The 23682-nt window shown below is 40.5% G+C and overlaps 1 protein-coding gene across 2 annotated transcripts in view; it reads left to right on the forward strand.

Annotated features, from left to right (window-relative positions):
- PTPRT (protein tyrosine phosphatase receptor type T) overlaps positions 1-23682 on the forward strand; it is a 747520-nt gene that overhangs the window by 291792 nt on the left and 432046 nt on the right. For both annotated transcript variants that reach the window (XM_043495677.1, XM_038369864.2), the window contains exon 6: positions 2002-2176. In XM_043495677.1, coding sequence (XP_043351612.1) covers positions 2002-2176 — 175 coding nt within the window. The remainder of the gene's footprint in view (positions 1-2001; positions 2177-23682) is intronic.

Genomic DNA, 23682 nt, shown 5'->3' on the forward strand with positions numbered 1-23682 from the left:
TCTGAGCTTCACAGTCTTATAGGGTTAGAAATGGAAGCTTTAGCGAACTGGAAAAGGGAGACTCCCAGCTTCTCAGTAGGGGACACTAATTATTTCTAGCTTTCAAAGTGCTCCAGATCTTAAAATTACAACTTTTTTGTATATAGCGGCTTTAAATACTATAATTCTTCTCTTCCTCTAAAGTTTGTACTCTTAAACTAGTAAGATCCCAGTGAAGTCAATAAGACTTTCTTTTGCTCTATGTACTTCAAATGCACACAGGGTCAAAATCTGGTCTTGTACTTATGTTAAATCTGAGCAAGGCAACTGTACTTAAAAATAAGTTGTATACTGGTGCAACTGAGGTCTGGACTCAGCAAAGCACATGTGTAAGGTCCATCAATGGCTATTAGACAGAATGGGCAGGGATGGTGTCCCTAGCCTCTGTTTGCCAGAAGCTGGGAAAGGGTGAGGGGATGGATCACTTGATGATGGCCTGTTCTGTTCATTCCCTCTGAAGCATCTGGCATTGTCCACTGTTGGAAGACAGGGTACTGGGCTAGACGGGCCTTTGGTCTGAACCAGTATGTCCGTTCTTGTGTTCTTATGCAAGGCTCATTTAAGACAATTGAATTTACACTTTCCTGAATTAGGGTTTTAAGAGCAAAATTTAGTCCTTATTCTTTATTATTATTATGATGATTATTATAGAGCCTACAGAGAACAATATTTCTAGAACCTTCTGCTTCTGCAGACGTATACATACCATTGCCAGAACTGCTGTGATATTCCTGATTTTTTAACAAAGGGGTTTTGGTAGCCTAAGGAATTAAGTTAAAACTTTTAAAACAAATGTAAGTACTAATTTCATTCTAAACACGAGAAAGAGATGGGGTAGAAATCAGTTTGTCTAGTGCTGAAAAGATGAAAATCAGTATGGGAGAAACATTTGAGTGAGTAAGAAATGTAATCTGTTTTATACAAAATAACTTAAGTCCCTTTAACTGTGCTGCCGTCACACACCTTCATATCCTAGCAGTTCTATTTTATCTGATTTTTTTTTATGTTGTAATCTAGCCACCCTCTGAGATGTGTGATTGCTTAAGCATTAGCTTGCTTGGATTCTTGCTGCCCAATGCATCTGCCATTATGATTAGAGGTGTAGAAAAATTTTCTAACCTAAAGTAATGTGAAAACATGTCCACTCACCCCAGATTCAGGGGTTTTGGGGGGGGGATGCATTTTTGTTGCTAGCAAGAAATTGTTTACCATTCCTCAAACTTGGAGCATTTCATGAAAGTGACATTACTGGAAATTGGCAAAATGACACTACATTTTCACAGCCTTACTCACATATCTGCCTAGTTCTTTCCCCTACCTCAGTTCCAGTTGCTGTGGAGAATAGGTAATCCAGATTAGCCAAAATGAATGTGAACCAAAATCCTGGAAGGTCTGAACGTCTTCAAAAATTGGGAATATTCAAAATCTAAACATGGATTTCAATCCAGATTTTGCAAATGGTCTGTCTTGAAATTAGTCTGAAACAAACGGCCACATGTGAACATTCAGAAAGAAAAAGCTGTACAAAATCTGTTCGGTTGTGGTAGTTGCACATGCTAATTAAGCGTGCACATACATTGCATATGAACATCTCTGGAAGTCTGAATCATCTTCCTACCTAGACATTGCTGTATGTATAATGAGTCAAACTTAAATGCAATCCAAAAATACTCCCGCAAAACTTGAAAGCATATGCAAATCCCCCACATCAGTATGCAAGGGTACTAGTTCATGTGAGTGCATACAAACAGGTATCCAGTACATTTTGTGGGTGCACATTTGGAGGTCTTTTGGAAACTTGCACCCATGTAAATTCCAACATGATAGATTCAGGTAAATTAAAAAAGTATAACTGAGTTACTATAAAATATAATAACAAAAATGGGTCAGTAGGTTTTAAAAAAAAAACATGTTTTACAGCCACATCCTCATCACTTGTTTTATTCTTGGTTTCCCTGGCAGCAGTGGAATGGAAGGGACACCGCATTAATGGTCACCAGGGTGGTCAATCACAGACGGTTTTCCGCTACAGTCAGCGTAGCAGACACGTCTCAGCGCAGCATCAGCAAATATCGGTGTGTCATTCGCTCGGATGGTGGCTCTGGCGTTTCAAACTATGCAGAATTAATTGTGAAAGGTAGGTGACAAGAACCCAACACACACATATCATGCATATTGTGTGTGTGTGTGTGTGTGTAGAACACTTTTTTTCTCCTAAATGGTAACTGTTCTGTGTGTAATATTTACAGCCCTAAAGATCTGCCTCCTTCATTAGTTTATAGCACTTGAATCAAAATATAGGATGTAAGCTACAGAAGAGTTTCAGTCCTCTTTTTAAAAACTGAATGAAGAAGGGAAACTTTCTCTGGCTACCACCCCATTTATCATCCCTTTAATTATGTCTATTATACACATTTATACGCTTTTTTAATAATACTTCATTTTTTTCCACGAAACAGTTTGTCCACCTCTAGATTTCAGCTTTGTTCCCTCACAGTATTTTATAAGGCACAAATAATTCTGTAAAGATGCCATAATATGTCCTATGCTGCTATGTAAATGGTGTCAGGGTGGGCTCATCTGCTGCCCTGAAGTGCACAGCGGCAGCAACAATGCTAATAGAGGACTGCAGCCATGTCTTTGTTCCAGTGCTATCTATTATCACTCCTGTGCTCGTGTGCCTGAAACTGCCCAAGAATTTTTTTTTGCAACTACCAAAAAAATACAGACAGACGTTGCTCAAAGAGCTATGAACAGGGCAGGTTCAGAGAACACAGGATGCACTGGGTGAACTGTCTTTTATCATGCAGACTTGTTTTTTAATAAAATCCCAAAACATTAATTATATATTTGATTTTAACATACCTCAATGAGGGAAAGCGGCTTTCTACTTGGGCGCAGATCTTGAGCTGCACCTGAGGGGAGATCAGGAGGGGGGAGTTCAAAGGTGTCTTTAAGTCACCTTTATTGTCCCCTGAATCTGAGTTGATTGCACTGTTCTAGCCACAGCTACAATATACTACAGTCTTGGAATCCCTTAAAAGAGCGGTGCTAAAGAATGATTCACACACACAGTTATTCCTGAAAGAAATTTGGGTGACTGTCAGATGGCTAGATGCAAAATATGAATGTTTTAATACTACTTGATTTCACATTTTTAATAAAAGGAGGGAATATTTAAATAAATTCAATAAAGGTGCTGTTGTCTGAACAAAAAATATTCTAGTTGCTAGGGTTGGACTTCTTTGAGATACAGCCCTCTGTGGAAAACTGTAATGGCTAATATATATCAAAGGGTATTGGGACTGAATTTGCTTACCATGAGACTTGCCCATATGTTGATACACATCCTTTGTATCATGGAGTATTTGTGGGGAAGCATCCCAGAGATCGACACATGTCTTCAGTCTTTGGTAGTGTGATGTGTAGGAATGAGCACAAGGCTGGGAGTCTGGAGGGTCCGAGTTCTAGTCTTGGTTCTGCTGCTGGATTTTCAAACTACAAGTGACGAAGGGACTGATCTCACAAAGTGCTGAGTCTTACAATTCCCACCGAGGTCAATGGGAGTGGGTACTTGACACATTTCAGGATCAAACGTGTAAAATAAGAAGTCATTCTTGTCTGAAATGGACATAGAAAGCAGTAAGCAGGTGTATCTAGAAGCGCACTGTATTCACAAAGGAGTAAGGCAAGCCTCCAGAGGGGAAAAAATATTAGGTGCAACCTTAGTTAGGGTGGTGCCTGACAGTCTCCTGATCAAAAACCATTGAAGGCAAGATGATTGGAAAAGCAAGTTGTAAATACTGATGGATGAAGTATCCAGCAGTAGAGCTGTTGATAAATTTGTTGCTGGTGTTACACCGGTACCAGACACCTAGATCAAGAGGTGGTAGAAGAACTGAAAAGGATAGATAATTAAGGGTTGATAAAGTATTATTTTGCCAAGTCTTGCTCCTTTTTTCTAACCAGGTACATTTTTCAGTGGTTGATTTGAGGTTAGTCCCATGCACCAATGGTGTCACTTTGGGATTGCATGGATCAGTGCTTCTGAAAGAATCTGACTAATTTTGGTGTGGATAATAACAAATTCTAAATGCGTGCACACAGCTGAAATGAAAGCAAATTGGAATCGCTTAATTCTAAAGAGATGTTTATTGAATTGCAATAATGTACATGGGTCTACATTAAATTAGTCTGTAATTGAAGTTTTGCTCAATTGACCGTCTTGTCCCTAAACTCGCTAGATATGGGCTAATGCTCTGTCTCTCATTCTTTCCCTTTCACACACAATCATGTGGTGTTGCTTGAACAAAGAGCAAGATTTAAAAGTTGTTTTTTCTTCTGGCAGGACTCAATTTACCTCCCTATGAATATGATTTGTTAGAATGTTTTGGAAAGGAAAAGAAGAACTCACATTTCTCCTCACCATATTTATGTAGTCTGATAAGTACAGAAGGATAGATTCTGTTTTTGAATACATTTACTAATCACATTAATTTAAGTGGGAATGGCAGGCTTTCATCTAAGGAAGTAAGTTGGCCAATGACATTAAATAAAACACAGTCTGTGTGATGTAAGAACTCCTGCAATCCAAGGTGTCTAACAAAATTAAAGCAACAGGAAACGGTTGCAATCCTTAGTGATAATCTTATGAAACAAATGTCTGAGTTTAAAATTATGGTAATAATTTTATACACAGATGATACCTTGCTTTTACTCATAAAAAACCCTTTCTGCAATCTCATCACTGATTATGCTAATACTTGTAGAGATATCCTAGGCTTCTGTATCAGTTGTCATAAGTCTTGGGTAATTGATAAAACACATACTTGCTCTCTTCACACATTCCAGAAACAAAACAATTTGTTTTTGACAATCCTGAAGTCAGTGGGAGTTTTGCCTGAATAAAGCAAATTTGGTGGTGGTGTGATTATTTTTCCTTGGGTCTTGTACATCATGATATGAATGATTTTATAACACAAAACATACATGACAGAACAGTTAGATACAGATTTCTCCTAAAATCTAAGACCCTACAAATTTTTGCATAAACTGGTAGCTATTTTCAGAAGACACTTAAACTACATTGTTATCACTTACCTTAAATACTGTTTCAGAGTGATAGCCGTGTTAGTCTGTATTAGCGAAAACAACGAGGAGTCCTTGTGGCACCTTAGAGACTAACACATTTATTTGGACATAACCTTTCGTGGGCTAAAACCTAGTTCATCAGATGCATGGAGTGAAAAATTCAGTACTCAAAATATATATTATAGCATATGAAAAGACAGTGGGTCAGTGCTAATGGGTCAATTCAATCAAGGTGGAAGTGACCTATTCTCAACAGTTGACAAGAAGGGGTGAATATCAACAGTGGGAAAATTACTTTTTGTAGTGACTCATCCACTCCCAGTCTTTATTCAGGCCTAATTTGATTGTGTACAGTTTGCAAATTAATTCCAGTTCTGCAGTTTCTCATTGGAGTCTGTTTTTGAAGTTTTTTTGTTGAAGAATTGCCACTTTTAAGTCGGTTATTGAGTGTCCAAGGAGATTGAAGTGTTCTCCTACTGGTTTTTGAATGGCACAATTCTTGATGTCTGATTTGTGTCCATTTATTCTTTTACGTAGAAACTGTCTGGTTTGGCCAATGTACATGGCAGAGGGGCATTGCTGACACATGGTGGCATATATCACGTTGGTAGATGTGCAGGTGAACGAGCCCCTAATGGTGTGGCTGATGTGGTTAGGTCCTATGATGGTGTCCCTTGAATAGATTCATAGTTCAGAAGGGATCATTATGATCATCTAGTCCGACCTCCTGCACAACGCAGGCCACAGAATCTCACCCACCCACTCCTGCGAAAAACCTCTCACCTATGTCTGAGCTATTGAAGTTCTCAAATCATGGTTTAAAAACTTCAAGGAGCAGAGAATCCTCCAGAAAGTGACCCATGCCCCATGCTACAGAGGAAGGCGAAAAACCTCCAGGGCCTCTGCCAATCTGCCCTGGAGGAAAACTCCTTCCCGACCCCAAATATGGTGATTAGCTAAACCCTGAGCATATGGGCAAGATTCATCAGCCAGATATGAGGACAGAGTTGGCAACAGGGTTTGTTGCAGGGATTGGCTCCTGGGTTAATGTTTTTGTTGTGTGGTGTGTAGTTGCTGGTGAGTATTTGCTTCAGGGGATGAGAGAACAACTCTTCCTCAGCTCTTGTCCCCAAGCACACCTACTCTACTTGCATTACACTGATGACATCTGTGATGGGTTACATTACAGAAACCCCCAGGGAGCTGCCACCTGATGTGCCAAGACTACTTTTGCTTTTGTTTTTTTGCCCCGTCAGCTTAGGACTTTTGTGCCCTGCCTGGTTTGAGCCAGACCCACTAGCCTGCTGCAAACTCGAACCCAAGTTTGAACCATGTCCCCTAACAGCTGTAGGCTTAACTAAAAGCAGCTTACAGAAGTGTTCCTGTCCTTGACACTTAGATGCCCAACTCACAATGGGGCCCAAACCCCAAATAAATTTGTTTTACCCTGTATAAAGTTTATACAGCGTAAACTCATAAATTGTTTGCCCTCTATAACACTGATAGAGAGATATGCACAGCTGTTCCCCCCCCCCCAGTATTAATACATACTTTGGGTTAATTAATAAGTAAAAAGTGATTTTATTAAATACAGAAAGTAGGATTTCAGTGGTTCCAAGTAGTAACAGACAGAACAAAGTGAATTATCAAGCAAAACAAAATCTAACCCGCAAATCTGTGCTAATACAGTAAGAAGCGGAATACAGATAAAATCTCACTCTTAGAGATGTTTCAATAAGTTTCTTTTACAGACTGTTTTCAGAGTAGCAGCTGTGTTGGTCTGTATTCACAAAAAGAAAAGGAGTACTTGTGGCACCTTAGAGACTAACAAATTTATTTGAGCATAAGCTTTTGTGAGCTACAGCTCACTTCATTGGATGTGAGCTGTAGCTCACGAAAGCTTATGCTTACATAAATTTGTTAGTCTCTAAGGTGCCACAAGTACTCCTTTTCTTTTTACAGATTGGACGCCTTCCTAGTCTGGGCACAATCCTTTCCCCTGGTACAGCTCTTGTTCCAGCTTAGGTGGTAGTTAGGGAATTTCTCATGATGGTGGTAGCTAGGGTGGTAGATAGGGAATTCCTTGTCCTGTTCCACCTTGTTCTGTTCCACCCACTTATATTTCTTTTGTATAAGGTGGAAATCCTTTGTCCTTCTGGGTTCCTACCCCTCCTTCTCAGTAAAAAAGCACCAGGTTAAAAATGAATTTTAGTTTAGGTAACATAATCAATGCCCTGTGAAACGCCAAGCCATCATTCCTCCCAGCCTAACTCACAGAAAGGCCTGCCTGCAAACAGAGCCATCCACAGTCAGTTGTCCTGGTTAATGGAAGCCATCAAAATTTTAAACCACCATTAATGGCCCACACTTTGCATAACTACAATAGGCCCTCAAAGTTATATTGTATATTTTTAGTTTTAGATACAAAAGTAATACAAATAAAATAACCACATTCAGTAAATTATAAGCTTTGTAATGATACCTTACAAGAAACCTTTTGCATACAGCATATTTTAGTTACATTATATTTACACTCTATATATAGAGTGCGTCACAACATCATCATCATCTGGACCCATGGGAAGAAGGCCCTTGAGTAATTCCACCAGGATTTCAACAATTTCCACCCCACCAGCAACCTCAGCCTGGATCAGTCCACATACAAAATCCACTTCCTGGACACTACAATGCAAATAAGCAATGGTCACATAAACACCACCCTATACTGGAAACCTACTGACCATTATACTTACCTACATGCCTCCAGCTTTCATCCAGACCACATCACACAATCCGTTGCCTAGAACCAAGCTCTAAAATACAACCTCATTTGCTCCAATCCCTCAAACAGAGACAAACACCTACAGGATCTCTATCAAGCATTGTTAAAACTACAGTACCCACCCGGTGAAGTGAAGAAACACATTGACAGAGCCAGAAGGGTACCCAGAAGTCGTCTACTATAGGACAGGACCAACAAAGAAAGTAACAGAATGCCACTAGCCATCACCTACAGTCCCTAACTAAAACCTCTCCAGTGCATCATCAAGGATCTACAATCTATCCTGAAGGACGACCCCTCACTCTCACAGACCTTGGGAGACAGGCCAGTCCTCGCTTACAGACAGCCCCCTAACCTGAAGCAAATACTTACCAGCAACTACACGCCACACAACAAAAACACTAACCCAGGAACCAATCCCTGTCCAGTACCAGGAAGACAACCTTTACTCTTTGAACTTGATTCTGTTTTAAGCACTAAGCAGACACATGGAGCACTAAGCAGAGGTATCACACATGTTCTTAAAGTTAGGCACGTGCTTAGGTGTTTTGCTGAGCTGGGCACTTTGGTTCCACAGATCTATACTTAAGGAGCTAAAGAAGCAGCCCTTTTGATAAAGGGAGTCTCTGCACGTGAACAAACCAAGACTATGCCATCCAGTAGAGGATATTAATACATAGCATAATGCATTTTATAAACAGCTGTCACCACTATATGGAAAATACATTGCTTTTTTCTTTGTTTGACTGATTGCTATCTGAATGCTATTGAGTGTGTGCAGTCTAGAAATGACTTGAGAGGCTCAGGATAAGTATCTTGTTGTTTTGGTTTTTCTTCAGATTGGTAATGTTTGTTAGAACAAGGGATGAGAAATCAGTACTCGTGGGTTCTATTTTCAGCTCTGTCTGACAAGCGGCATGGTCTTGTTAACCACACCATTAATTTTACTTAGCCTCTCTGCGCCTCAGCTTTAGAGCTGTGTGGAAACTGGAAGTCTTGCTTTGCATGGATTTAGCAAGCATATTTTTCGGGTTTGCTCTACCTGGGTTTGCAGACTTGCTATTAATTGTGTCAGTACCACATTTTAAATAACTCTGCTGCAAAACCAGAGATCGCTATAGGTTTGTTCAAGTCACAAACTACATGGAAGATTATTGTGAAAAAGCATGAGAAACCTACAGCCAAATCTCTCCAAAAAGTCAGATTAGGGGTTATTGGTTACTGTATAAAGCACCTTTCAGATCCATTCCAGACTCCTGTACGCAGCTGCAAGTCACTGTACCAAAGGGTAGCTTTTACTGCTTTGGTTAGGGTACAGTATAGAGTAAATAAGAGTCCCTGGGGAGAACTCTCTAAGCTTTGAGGAAAAGTTGATGGAGTAGAGCTTATTCTCAGTTCAAAAATCAGTGTTTCTGAATTGTTACACCCTCCCCTCCTGCACTCCCACAAAGTCCCATGACTACTTCTCTGGCTAAGGTTCATCTGCTGATCCCATTTATGTAACAGCTGGTCTAAGAGGAGGACTGGAATAACTTGGTATGAGGGGCTCAGAAATCTGCTAACGGATAATCAGGAAATACTGCAGTGAATATAAATTAGCTTGCTCTAACCAATTCTCCTTTCAATGTTCTCTCCATAAAGTTCCCTCATTATATTGCCTCTGTTTGATGTTAATTGTCTCAATTCACAGGGCGTTAATTTCTCCTAAGATCTCTATTCCACATCTACTAGAACATGTGTAGAGAGGTTTGACAAAGCCCTTTACAAACTGCCTAGGGTGTTTTCTGGTTCTCCTCCTACTTCCTTTAGTTGCTTTTCCAAGGGTTTGGTTAGTCAACACAGATATAAAGTCTGTAATCTCTGATGTGATATTTGGGACAGCTCTACATTTATCATTCAGTTATATTTTGAATTCTTCAGGCACTCAAGGCTGATGTCTTCAATATAGCAAGAAGCTGAGATAGTTTCTTTTTAGGAGCTTTGTTTGCTGTTTCCTCTCATGCCCTTGTCAGTGATGTTTCTTGTTAGTCTTTAATTCATCCTATATTTATTAACTCATCATCAACCTCTCAGAGAAGACTGTACTGGTGACCGGAACCAGTAAGTCTTCTCCGTACAGTACATGCAGGGGAAAAAAAATAGAGACAGAATCAAGAGCTTCTATTGTGAAAAGCATGGCATTTATTTAAACACTTTAAAAGAAACCCTTTTCTTTTATGAAGAGCTGGTTATAGATCTGAAATGCACACGCATGGCCACATAACAGAGGAAACTGTCACTGGGGAAAAAAGCAAGGGAAAACCCAAAATAGTTAAGAAGCTAGATTTACCAAGAAGTAGCTGTACAAAGTTTGATTACTCCAGGAAATAGAACTAGGGTGTGTCCAGATGGCTCCAATTAATTACTGATCCTTAGCTAAGCCTGCCTGGGGGTGGGCGGGATCTAGGGTGCTGATATAATACAGGTCCAGCTTATTCCAGATGCGGCAGGAGAAGAGGGAACTCCAAAGTAGCGTGCACTGCTGGAGGAAGAGAAACTGCTCCAGAGAACAGACCCAGTTTCAGAATATGGGCAGAGAGGAAAAGTAGGTGCTGAATTTGGGAGAGTTTGGGCATAGGCTGGGGTCTGTCTCCTATAAGTACTTTGATCACACTTGGGGGACATTGAGAACTTTTAGGAAAGTGGGACTTTTACTTGTAAAGTAAATCAGTGTAGATGCTGGTAAAATAATGATGCACCTTTTTAAAAGAACTGACCAATCCTGGGCGTCCTTCCCACCTCCCATTTCTGGTCGAGTCATCCTGGCCATCAGGGAGTAACTGGTAATAGGCCAGATCCTCAGGTTGAGCTGTTGAGGCATATTTGGTTGAGCTGTATTTGGAACAGGAACTGAATTGAGGCGGTAATGGGAGATGACTGTACATCACCTTTGCACTGCCCTGATTCATGGAGCTGTCCAGTTAGACCACTCTAAGCATCCAGGAGCTTGGAATTGGTGTAGCACAAGGGTGCTGTCCATTCTCCATACCTAACCCTGCCCTGCTAAGCCTCTGATACTGGGGCAGAGAGGGTGGTAGTCATTTGTCAGCTGTATGCCAGCCAGGGAATTCCTAGGAAGGTGGATTAAGCTGCCTTTTTATGGTCCCCTTGCACTGCCACAGCTGTTCAAAGTCACCGTACCGGGAGCCATAAGTATGATTTCTTTTTAAAGAATATCACTCCCCTCTGTTATAGAGATCTTATTTGTGCTATACCTGAACCTATAAATGTATCATATATAATCTTCCTCAAAGATCTTCTTGAGATATGCAGACGAACTCTAAGCACAACATGCAAGGGTATATGTTGTAGAGCAATGCACACACATGACAGCAGGGCATGCATGTCCTGGAGGCCAACATGGGTAAATTGTGTAGCACAAAGAAGAAGGCTTAGGGTCCTTGATAAATACAGCAAGTGCCATCATCTAAGATGCCCACAAATTTCCAATAATTTTATATGTAATAAAAGGATTAGGTGGAGATAATGGAATTGTAAATAACTCTTCCAAGCACCTATATTTTTATTTCTCTGGTGAAAGGATAGTTCTGCACCCTGAGTATTCAGGTTTAAGATATTCATTACAATGGGCTTCCTATCCCCATGTTTGCACAATAGTACAATAGATTAAGAACTGCAAGTGCACCAAGAAAGTGAGATCGGAATCCTCGTATCTCAACGATGACTATGGGAGTGAAATGATGTATTGAAAAATTTTATAGCAATGTATTGCACTTCTATAGTCTGGAAAACCCAAACCAGTCACTTATAAACCATTCAGGTGATGAGGTCAGCCCTGCTCAGGAATACATGCATTTTAAGTTTTAATATTATTCCTCAAATATTTTTTTCTATGAGGCGTAATAAAGTTCAGTTAAGTAAGGGAAATACAAGAAAATTCCTATCTGAGCCATCCAGACTGCAAAAGCTGCTGGATAGATTTGGATTCATCTGCCTGAGTAAAGCATATTAATCAAGATCTTAAAAATTACCACCTTGGGAAAAGGAAAAAGTCTCTTGCGCTAGCACTACCTGCAGTATCAGTTGAGCTGTGCTAATGAGGGTTCCCCCTAGGGCTAGCTTCTATCTCGCTGTGTATATTTTCCTGTATGTGAAATTAGATTCAGTCTTAGAATTTGCATGCTCGGCACCATGAGAAGTGTAGATTTGATACAGTTTGTAATGAGATTGTTTCATCTAACCTCCTTGTGCAGACACAGGTAACGTGTTTTGTGTGAACTGTCTGTAAAGGTTTTGCTGTGTCAGAAATTACTCTCACAAGTGAGAAGATCTCTGCTTCTGCTGACTGGCTGAAGAAAGCCACTTTAGCCCATTTATCAGCTTCCTCAACGGATCTGGGGAAATATAGTGCTCAATTCCTTGAGGTCTGGGTCTGACTGCTAATTGCTTAGATTCCTCATTTCCCAGACTGTTTTAATGGTCTAGTTAATGGAGTACACAATTTTACTCATTAGGTGGGTGTGCGATGGTGTGAAGGGGGAGAAGAGATTTCAGCCTCTCACCACCCTGCCACACCTGCACTTTCTTACACATGGTTTTTCCTTTTTTTTCATTCCAGCTAATGATTCTACAAACTGGCCTGGGAGGAGAGAATTCACCATTCAAAATACCTTAGCAGTTAGTGTGATGTGAAGGAATGGGGAGAATGATGTAGATTAGTTCAAGGAGATCCTTTTTTTTAATTTCATTCCATTTAGCCCTCCACATGCTAGGTGAAGAAATCATTTTTTTTAAGGTCTGGCTGAGGCATCCTTTACACACACACACACACACACAGCCAAATTGTCAAGTGTATATGCAACACTAAGTGAACTTGTGCTCACATATCTGTGTGTGTGCTTATTAGGCATTGTGGGTGTCTGAGTTGTGCATGTGCAAATTTGAACGACAACATGCAAGATTAGCAGTTTGCAAAGAGGGCTCATAACCGGCAGTGTACTGACAGCTTATCTTTCAGTATTGCTCAACCTCTTTTTTTTTTTTAATGCTTTCTTAATGAGACCTCTATCTTCTATGAAGAAGCAGCAGGGAATATTTTCTAGTGACTGGTGCTCAGTTTAGCTGCCTATGAAATGAGTTTACTACTACTACTTTCTGTAGCAGGCGTAGGTGTCGAGTGTTAATCTTTACTGTAAAAAGAAAAGGAGTACTTGTGGCACCTTAGAGACTAACAAATTTATTAGAGCATAAGCTTTCGTGAGCTACAGCTCACTTCATCGGATGTAGCTCACGAAAGCTTATGCTCTAATAAATTTGTTAGTCTCTAAGGTGCCACAAGTACTCCTTTTCTTTTTGCGAATACAGACTAACACGGCTGCTACTCTGAAATCTTTACTGTGAATTCCTCAGTTGAAAAATGCTATGTAAATGCAAAGTGGCATTCTCCATTCCTGAGGCAAACCTGAGTCAAAAAGTTTGGATCTGGATTCAGATGTCATCATCTAAATTCAGGGTGGGATGATTAGGGCTCATCTTTAAGGTATATATTACTATTGCCTATTACTGTGTCTAAAATATTGGACCAAGTGGAAGGAATAAATGTCAGTTAATTTAATACAATAGGGCAGGAAGATCTGAAACTATGTAGAATGGGGTCATGGAAACTCCAGGAGATCCCTAACAGCTTCTTTGTGCCCAGGTGAAGAGATTCATCCCCTTATCCCCAGGCAACCCCTTGCTAAGCCTGGCTACTCAGGCTTGGGGCAAAGCAGGAATCATGGTATTTCTGATCTGATGCGAAGTAGAAATGTCATGAGCCCGTTCTTGGGAGATCTTGTGCCCAACTCCATTGTTCCAAATAGTGCATGTTGCTCAAAGAAAGCTCAGATGAGTGCCTGCAATTCAGGGTGCTTTACCATACAGAACCACAATTTCTTCTATCTACCTTTTACAGCCCTCGTCATCATAGGATGAGCTGCCTTTAAGTATTTAAAATTAACAATCTGTGTCTTCCTTCACAGCCTTTAGTAGAAATAACATGATTACTTTATATGGCTGTTTGTGCTTGTGTAATTTGAGGGAAAGCTAAATCAAATGAGTTTTGTGTTTAGTTATGAACGCAGTGATATCTCTGGTCGGTGTCTCTTGCAGGAATGAGTTCCATAGTCTAGTTCCAGCTCTTGAGAGCTATTTCCCACACATCTGAGCTATCCTTTTTGGGTGAGTTTTGTTATTTGTGTGGAAATCATGGCAGCTGTTTGGGAAATCATGGTCATGGAGGGAGGGGTGTTTTCATGTAGCTGGGGCCATCCTTGTGCGGGGTTTTGAATATCAGCGTGTCCCTGGTGTGATGTCTTCACAATGTCCTGTGCCACTAAGAAAACAAGTGGTGTGTTTTGTACCCACTGGCACTCTTTCAAGGTGTGGCTTCATTCCTAGATAGGAGTTGCAATAAAGCCTAGAGGTGATGGATTTGTGGGATTATTGTGGCAAGGTCTGTCGAATGGGGTGGGGCTCAATCTTTTGACAAGTCAGACATGGAAGTGAGATTCTTGGCCACTGTAGCTATTTGGACATCTGATAGCATTGAGTACAAAAGGGCTCCAAAGATACAGACAGACTTAATAAACCTCTTTATGCCTCCAATAGCAGGGGATGTTATAGAGAGGCAAGTTCTTCCATTTTTCAGAGTAGCAGAGTACAGAGTAGTCTGTATTCGCAAAAAGAAAAGGAGTACTTGTGGCACCTTAGAGACTAACAAATTTATTAGAGCATATGAGCTGTAGCTCACGAAAGCTTATGCTCTAATAAATTTGTTAGTCTCTAAGGTGCCACAAGTACTCCTTTTCTTTAAGTTCTTCCATGTGTTTCCTTTGTCCTTTCAGCATCACCTTCATCTTGTCCATACTGAGCTAGGCAGCTGATTTTGATTAGACATTGAGAAAGCTGGGAGAGGATCCAGGTCATATGATATAAATCCCTAGTTTATGCATTCATGGAAACAGCCGCTAAACTTGGAGCAAAATAAATGATAAAAAGCCATAAACCTTTTGCTCTGACTAAACTGAGCAAAGATGCCAGTAGGCATGGCAGGACAAGAGAACTTCTGTCAGTCTGGCAAGGCAATTGGTATTTCCAGTCCTCACCCCTGGTTTTTGTTTTTTTGTTTTTTCAATTAAAGCTTTGCATTTTAAGGATAACTTGAGTAGATCTCAAACAAGATCAGTGGAAAGCAGACTTTGTCATGCTGAAGATTTCATATTTCCAGATTTTTTCTGTTACAAAATGTGACTTTACTTTAAAGTTGATCAAAATTTTTCCAAAGGAACAATTTTCTGTGAAAAATGCTGATTCAACAGAATCTAAATTTTCATAGGAATATGTCAGTGTCCATCCAAAGTTTCGATGGAAACCAAGCAGAGTATTTTTCAAACAGTTCCGTTCTACAGATAGTCTCTCTGCCAACTGAAAACCTTCCTGGAGTGTGTTACTCAGAAATGAATTTCAGCAGTATTGTCATTCTTTAAAATAAGTCAGGCAGCTTGTTTTAATTTCACCTTTCTAATTATTTTGCATTATTTCATGTGGTGACTTGTTTGCTTCTGATACTGGCAGGGGTGTTGAAAAGACAGCAATTGTGGTGTTTGTCTTTGGGCTTTAACAAAAGGAAGAAGACACAGCTTGAAAATTAAAATTGCATACGTTATTAAATCATTTAGTCTCATTCTTGTCTGCCTCACTAGTGCTTTTCTAGTCTTGTGAGAATATGCCAAAGTGTATGACAGCATCTTCCAGTCAGGTATAGAATAGGTGACAGGTATAGAACAGTCCGGTGAAGTTTAGATAATTAGGGACAGATTCTTTGAGTTTTGTCTGTCACTAATATTGGTATCATTGAAGGTTCTGCTCTGATTTATGCCAACTTTGCAACAGTTGTGAGATGTAACTGCTGGGTGATAGCCTAACCCATGTGTACTGTTCCTATAAAGAAAAGGATGCCTCATGCTTCAGTGTATTACTGCTGTGAAAAGCTACAAAATGGCATGTCAGCTGGTGTTAGACTCTGAGACTTAAAAGATCCCTGCTCTCTGAATGCTGCATTCTGTAGCTGCCTGCTTGCAAGAACAGATCAAGCACACAAAGCAGGGCAAAAGTGCTAGAGGTGTGTGTGTACATACTCCTAGGGGAAATCACAGCTGACAGCTCAGAATTTTTGGGCATCCCTCCTTGCTGGTGTCCCTCCCATGTCAGCATAACTTCTTGCTCTTGAATATTTTGGTTCGATCCCTGGTTTTTCCTGAATTACAGATGGAGAGCAGCAGGTTTCTAAAGTGTACATAAGAAAAATCAATAATAAGAGAGACTGGCATAAGAATAAACCAGCTAAGCTAAGAATGAATTGACTGTGTAGTGAGCTCTGCAGATCTCATCTGTATGGAGAAAACAAATGACATTCCAATCAAATGAATACATCTGTTTTTATGAATACAATCCCACAGAGGTATATGATTATTGGGGCTTTTAAGATTCCTGCAGTGCTAGACAAAGTGGGTAAAGAGACAATTACTTACACCTCTCAGAAGTACACAAGCCACTTCAGCTAGTGGACTTTCTCCAAAGGCATGTAATTGATTTCAGGAGAACTGAAGTAAGGAGTTTAAAAATAGCTCCTGAAAGGTGGACAGCCAGTTGACTTGAGGAAGGTGCTAATGAGTTCCCTAGATATCTTATATCTGACCTAAGTGTTTTGAGCTAAAAGACCTAAGCTTCCCTCTCTGTTGGCAGTGTGTGTGTGTGGAATGGAGCTGATGAATGCACATTTGCAGTTCTTTAGGGGAATAAGCTATTTACCCAAATCTATTTTCCCTTAGGTGTGTAAACCAGGATACAGGATGGCCAAGAGCCGTGTGCTAGTTCTTGGAAAGCAATGGGTCCATGCTCATTCAGTTGTTGCCTTTTCTAATGCATCTCGGCCCACCTAGGATACTCTGGTAGCCTTCTGTTTAAATGCTGTTTTAGGCAACCTGCCCTCCTTTGTATGCCCACCCTTGCATAGTGAATTTTGCATCTATCAAGGTGACTAACTGGATTCGGCTGGATTTGTGCAGATAACTTGGATTTTTTTTAAAAGATAACCCTAGAGATAACTACTTCATAGTTGCTGTAATTCCACAGCAATAGGTGTCTATCTGCCAGTGATTAATCTGCCAGATATTCAGATAATATAAAACATACATCAGTCCATTGACTTCAGTAGAGCTATGTTGATGCACACAGCTGAGAATATTGCTCATAGATACAAATGAGCTTAACAAGACAATGGGAGAGACTGATCCATCTCTGACCCTTTGATAAATCCAGTCCTTGTCAGGAGAAATTCTACAGCAATAGAAAGATTTGAAAAGATGTTTTGTTTCCTAGCACCTTTGAAAGAGCTTGTCTTATGTTCTCCTTCTCTTCCTATCCTGCAGCATTGTGGTTTGAAAGATGACATCCGTTTAGTGATGGCTGGAACTCAAGACATTTAGTTTAAAAAATACTCAGAAGTTTGGATGTTTCTATGTTATCCAAGCTATTTTATACTGCAAAACTGAACTGGCAATTGGATGAGAACAGACATCTGTAAGAAGTAAGATTTTCTGTTCTTGTTCCAGATGGATTCAAAATATCACAGGGTGAGCCTTTCCCTTGATACTTAAGCCTGTCTTTGGAACAGATTTTTTTTTAAAGACTTTGCAGTTTAACAAGAAGTTGTCAAAGACTTTCAGAAACGACAGCTTTCTAGAGATGTGGAGATGCTGCTTACCTGACTCAGAATTAGACCTGGGAAAAGATGGAGTTGTGTGACCATTTCTTGTAATAAACTAAACTGCATCCAATAGTATCTTTCAGCCAACCATCTCAAAGTGCTATCAGATAGGTAAGCATTACAACATCTAGCCTTACCGAGGTTAAGGCCAACGTTTTTAAAAATGGCCTCTGATTTTGATGCTTCAATTTCTAAGTGCCCAGTTTGAGACAACTTTGGCCTGATTTTCTGAGGTACAGAGTACGTACAGCTTTGATTGACTTAACTGAAGGTAGTGTTCTGAGTGTGAGACACCCACACGAGAGCTAGTTGGAGAAATTTTGGGGGGAAATTCTCTCCTGTTGTTTTTTTTTTTTACTCAGTTTTTTTAAAACCCCTTTTTGATGCACTATGACCTAAAATTGGGGGCCACGCTTGCCAAAGTCATACAAGTAGGGTGACCAGATAGAAAGTGTGAAAGTCGGGAAGGGGATGGGGGATAATAGGTGCCTATATAAGAAAAAAGCCCCGAATATTGGGACTTTCCCTATAAAATCGGGACATAGATTCATAGATACTAAGGTCAGAAGGGACCATTATGATCATCTAGTCTGACCTCCTGCACAACGCAGGCCACAGAATCTCACCACCCACTCCTGCGAAAAACCTCACCTATGTCTGAGCTACTGAAGTCCTCAAATCGTAGTTTAAAGACTTCAAGGAGCAGAGAATCCTCCAGCAAGTGACCCGTGCCCCATGCTACAGAGGAAGGCGAAAAACCTCCAGGGCCTCTTCCAATCTGCCCTGGAGGAAAATTCCTTCCCGACCCCAAATATGGCGATCAGCTAAACCCTGAGCATATGGGCAAGATTCACCAGCCAGATACTACAGAAAATTCTTTCCTGAGTAACTCAGATCCCACCCCATCTAACATCCCACCACAGGCCATTAGGCCTGTTTACCATGAATATTTAAAGATCAATTAATTACCAAAATCATGTTATCCCATAATACCATTTCCTCCATAAACTTATCGAGTTTAATCTTAAAGACAGATAGATCTTTTGCCCCCACTGCTTCCCTTGGAAGGTTATTCCAAAATTCCACTCCTCCGATGGTTAGAAACCTTCATCTAGTTTCAAGTCTAAACTTCCTGGAGGCCAGTTTATATCCATTTGTTCTTGTGTGCACATTGGTACTGAGCTTAAATAATTCCTCTCCCTCTCCTGTATTTATCCCTCTGATATATTTATAGAGAGCAATCATATCTCCCCTCAACCTTCTTTTAGTTAGGCTAAACAAGCCAAGCTCCTTGAGTTTCCTTTCATAAGACAAGTTTTCCATTCCTCGGATCATTCTAGTAACTCTTCTCTGTACCTGTTCCAGTTTGAATTCATCCTTCTTAAACATGGGAGACCAGAACTGCACACAGTATTCCAGGTGAGGTCTCACCAGTGCCTTGTACAACTGTACTAAAACCTCCTTATCCCTACTGGAAATACCTCTCCTGATGCATCCCAAGACCGCATTAGCTTTTTTCACAGCCATATCACATTAGCAGCTCATAGTCATCCCATGATCAACCAATACTCCAAGTCTTTCTCCTCCTCTGTTACTTCTAATTGCTGCGTCCCCAGCTTATAACTAAAATTCTTGTTATTAATCCCTAAATGCATAACCTTACACTTCTCACTATTAAATTTCATCCTATTACTATTACTCCAGTTTACAAGCTCATCCAGATTCTCCTGTATGATATCCTGGTCCTTCTCTAAACTGGCAATACGTCCCAGCTTTGTATCATCCACAAACTTTATTAGCACACTCCCACTTTTTGTGCCGAGGTCAGTAATAAAAAGATTGGTCCCAAAAGTGATCCTTGAGGAACTCCACTGGTAACCTCCCTCCAGCCTGACAGTTCACCTTTCAGTAGGACCCGTTGTATTCTCCCCTTTAACCAATTCCTTATCCAATTTTCAGTGTTCATATTGATCCCCATCTTTTCCTATTTAACTAATAATTCCTCATGTGGTCCCATATCAAACACCGTACTGAAATCTAGGTAAATTAGATCCACTGCGTTTCCTTTGTCTAAAAAATCTGTTACTTTCTCAAAGAAGGAGATCAGTTGGTTTAGCACGATCTACCTTTTGTAAAACTGTGTTGTATTTTGTCCCATTTACCATTGACTTCAATGTCCTTAACTACTTTCTCCTTCAAAATTTTTTCTAAGACCTTGCATACTACGGATGGCAAACTAACAGGCCTGTAGTTACCCAGATCACTTTTTTTCCCTTTCTTAAAAATAGGAACTATGTTAGCAATTCTCCAATCATACGGTACAACTCCTAAGTTTACAGATTGATTAAAAATTCTTGCTAATGGACTTGCAATTTCGGGTGCCAATTCCTTTAACATTCGTGGATGAAGATTATCTGGGCCCCCCGATTTAGTCCCATTAAGCTTTTTGAGTTTCGCTTCTACCTCAGATATGGTAATATCCACCTCCATTTGTCATGCTACCATTATCCCTAAGATCCTCTTTAGCTTTATTAAAGCCTGAGGCAAAGTATTTGTTTAGTTATTGGGCCATGCCTAGATTATTCTTAACTTCCACTCCATCCTCAGTGTTTAGCAGTCCCACTTCTTCTTTCTTTGTTTTCTTCTTATTTATATGGCTATAAAACCTTTTACTATTAGTTTTAATTCCCTTTGCAAGGTCCAACTCTACTTGACTTTTAACCTGTCTCACTTTATCCCTACATGTTCTGACCTCAATAAGGTAGCTTTCCTTGCTGATCCCTCCCATCTTGCACTCCCTATATGCTTTCTGCTTTTTCTTAATCACCTCTCTGAGATGCTTGCTCATCCAGCTTGGTCTACAACTCCTGCCTATGAATTTTTTCCCCTTTCTTGGGATACAGGCTTCCGATAGCTTCTGCAGCTTTGATTTAAAGTAATCCCAGGCCGCCTCTACCTTTAGATCCATAAATTCTTCAGTCCAATCCTCTTCCCTAACTAATTTCCTTAATTTTTGAAAGTCAGCCCTTTGGAAATCAAAAACCCTAGTTGCAGATTTATTTTTGTTAATCCTTCTGTTCAGTTTGAACTGAATTAGCTCATGATCACTTGAACCAAGATTATTCCCTACAACCACTTCTTCTATGAGGTCCTCACTACTCACCAAAACCAAATCTAAAATGGCATCCCCTCTAGTCGGTTTAGCAACTACTTGATGAAGGAATCCATCAGCTATCGCATCTAGGAAAATCTGAGCCCTATTATTATTACTAGCACTCGTCCTCCAGTCTATATCTGGGAAGTTAAAGTCTCCCATGATCACGCAGTTTCCATTAGTATTTACTTTATTAAAAACATTAAAATGGGCTCTATCCATATCCAAATTAGATCTCGGCGGTCTATAGCACACCCCAAGCACTATCCCAGGGGAGGCTCTAATAGTTTTCTTCCCCAATGTAATTTTTGCCCAGACAGACTCTGTCTTATCCATTCCATCACTTCTTATTTCTTTACATTCTACCTCATCATTGATATACAATGCTATTCCACCACCTTTACCTTTATTTCGGTCTTTCCTAAACAGCACATACCCTTCAATACCTGTAGTCCAGTCATGACTACTATTCCACCATGTTTCTGTTATCCCTATAATATCTGGTTTCAATTCCTGCACCAGTAGCTCTAGTTCCTCCATTTTGTTACCTAGGCTCCTCGCATTGGTGTACAAACATCTTAATTTTTGCTGTTTGGCCTCGCTCACATTTTGTACCCTATTATGCACGGTCATTCTACAGCCAGTATAACCTATTAGACTAGTATCCACACCGCCCTCGCTCCTTGTATACATTCTCCTACCCACGGCTGTATCCTTTCTTACTTCATCTTCTTCCCTCTCAATGCTAAAATCTGACGTGGAGATTTTCTGGACATCTCCCATCCATCTCCCCCCAATTCCTAGTTTAAAGCTCTCTTTATCAGTTGTGCCAGCCTCGATCCTAGAAGTCTATTTCCTTCCCTACTCAGATGAAGTCCATCCCGAGAGAACTGTCCTCTGTCCGTGAATGCCTCCCAGTGGCCATACATCCCAAAGCCCTCCTTATAGCACAACTGCCTAAGCCATCTGTTGATAGTCATAATCTTGTCACACCTTTGTTGCCCTTCTCTAGGTACAGGCAGAATCCCACTAAAGAGCACCTGAACCTCGATTTCCTTAAGCGTCTTCCCCAGCCTAGCATAGTCTCCCTTAATACTTTCCAGCGAGAATCTAGCCATATCATTTGTTCCCACATGAAGGATAATTAGGGGATTCTTTCCTGCTCCCTTTAGGATCCTTTTCAACCTCAGGTCTACATTCCGTATCTTAACACCTGGAAGACAGCACATCCTTCTATTCTCTGGATCAGCTCTGGTTACAGGCCTATCTATTCTTCTCAGTAAAGAGTCCCCGATCACATAGACCTGCCTTTTGCTGGTGACGGTGCTATTCTCCAATCTATCCCCTGTTTCCTCTGGCTGCAAATTCTTTCCATTCCTATTCTCCCTTGTAATCCTCTTCAACCCATCTGGTCACACTACATACAAGTTAGTGACAAATTTTGGGTTTAGCACCCAGACGTCCTCTCTGCTAGGTCCCTTGTTCTAACTTCTAGAAAATGTATATCCCTTCATACCACCTGGGACTCTGTGTGTTTAATAGTAATAATATTACTATGGTTAATGTGGGTATAGTTTCTTTTGATGGAAGAGAGTGACTTCCAGTTGTTTAAAAAAAGTTATGACACTTGACCAAGTTGTGGTAATGTGGCCATTAATTAGTCCTTATGAACTCTGCTACAGTATATTTGGTAACATGTAGTGAGTCTCAAAAGAAAGTTAGTTTGCAGCTGCTTCGCATGAGAAATTCACAGTGTCTTCAATTAACACTTTTTCATGCACTGACTGCAGTAACCTATCTAAATGCATAGTGCATACTCTACTGACTCCTTTTTCTTCTGGCATCCTACAACTCAGTTTCCCTGTTGCTTTGTGTTTAAGAGTTTGCAAACAGCCCATAGAACTCTCCATAACCTCTACTTAGCTGAATGATGTGCTGTAGAAGGCTCAAATAAAATGAGGCACAATTAAACTCCATTGAAAAGAATGGTGGTAGGGCCTGCATGTGACATATCAGGCCTACTTGCCGTTATGCGCTCTGCAGGTGCACACTGTGAAATGGAGATTTGAAGTGAAACACAGTGTATGTGAACACTTTCCAAAAGTGCCAGTAGGAGGCACTTGCTTTTTCTTTACTGGTTAGAAGCAACATATGGTCATTTGAAAGTAAATTTTGGCTACCAAAAGATTTAACTTTTGATAGGAAATGAGAGTTGTTTGAGTTTTGGGGTGTGTATGAACAGATATCTTATATTGACCCACTGATATATGAGAAGTTATTAAATTGAACTGCTGTTTGGTTACAGGAACTTAAACACTGAGGCTGCACTTCTAAGCTCAAGAGCTGGCAAGCTTTGGTCAAACGATGGTGTAGCTTGTTAACTTCACAAACTAGTCACTGTGCTCAAAACTAAGGAAATTAGCACTGGAAGCTCCAGAATCCCATTAGTTTCAAAGTAAGGAATTGAGAAGATCTGTTGGAGCCTGTCAGATGTGCCACCTAATAGCTGTACAAGAAGCTATTGTTAGATGCAGATCAAAGTCAGAAGACAGGAATTGGAGCTGAGGGTCAGAGATGGATTACGTGGAGTGAGGGAAGGAAGGAGTAGGGCTGGGTCCAAGGCTGGAAACCAGTTGGAACAAGCGGGTGCAGGAGCTATACACGCATGGAAAAATACTTTGAGCAACTGCCAAACTGGTGGTGGTGCTGCAGCTGGGCTTAAGAGCTGGTCTGCTGACTCTTCACGCCAGTCAGGCGGTATAGCCAGCCAGGTTGCTTACTACAAGTCAACTGTGCTCGTGAGGTTTC

The sequence above is a fragment of the Dermochelys coriacea genome, chromosome 13 (assembly GCF_009764565.3).
Source record: "Dermochelys coriacea isolate rDerCor1 chromosome 13, rDerCor1.pri.v4, whole genome shotgun sequence".
NCBI lineage: Eukaryota > Metazoa > Chordata > Testudines > Dermochelyidae > Dermochelys > Dermochelys coriacea.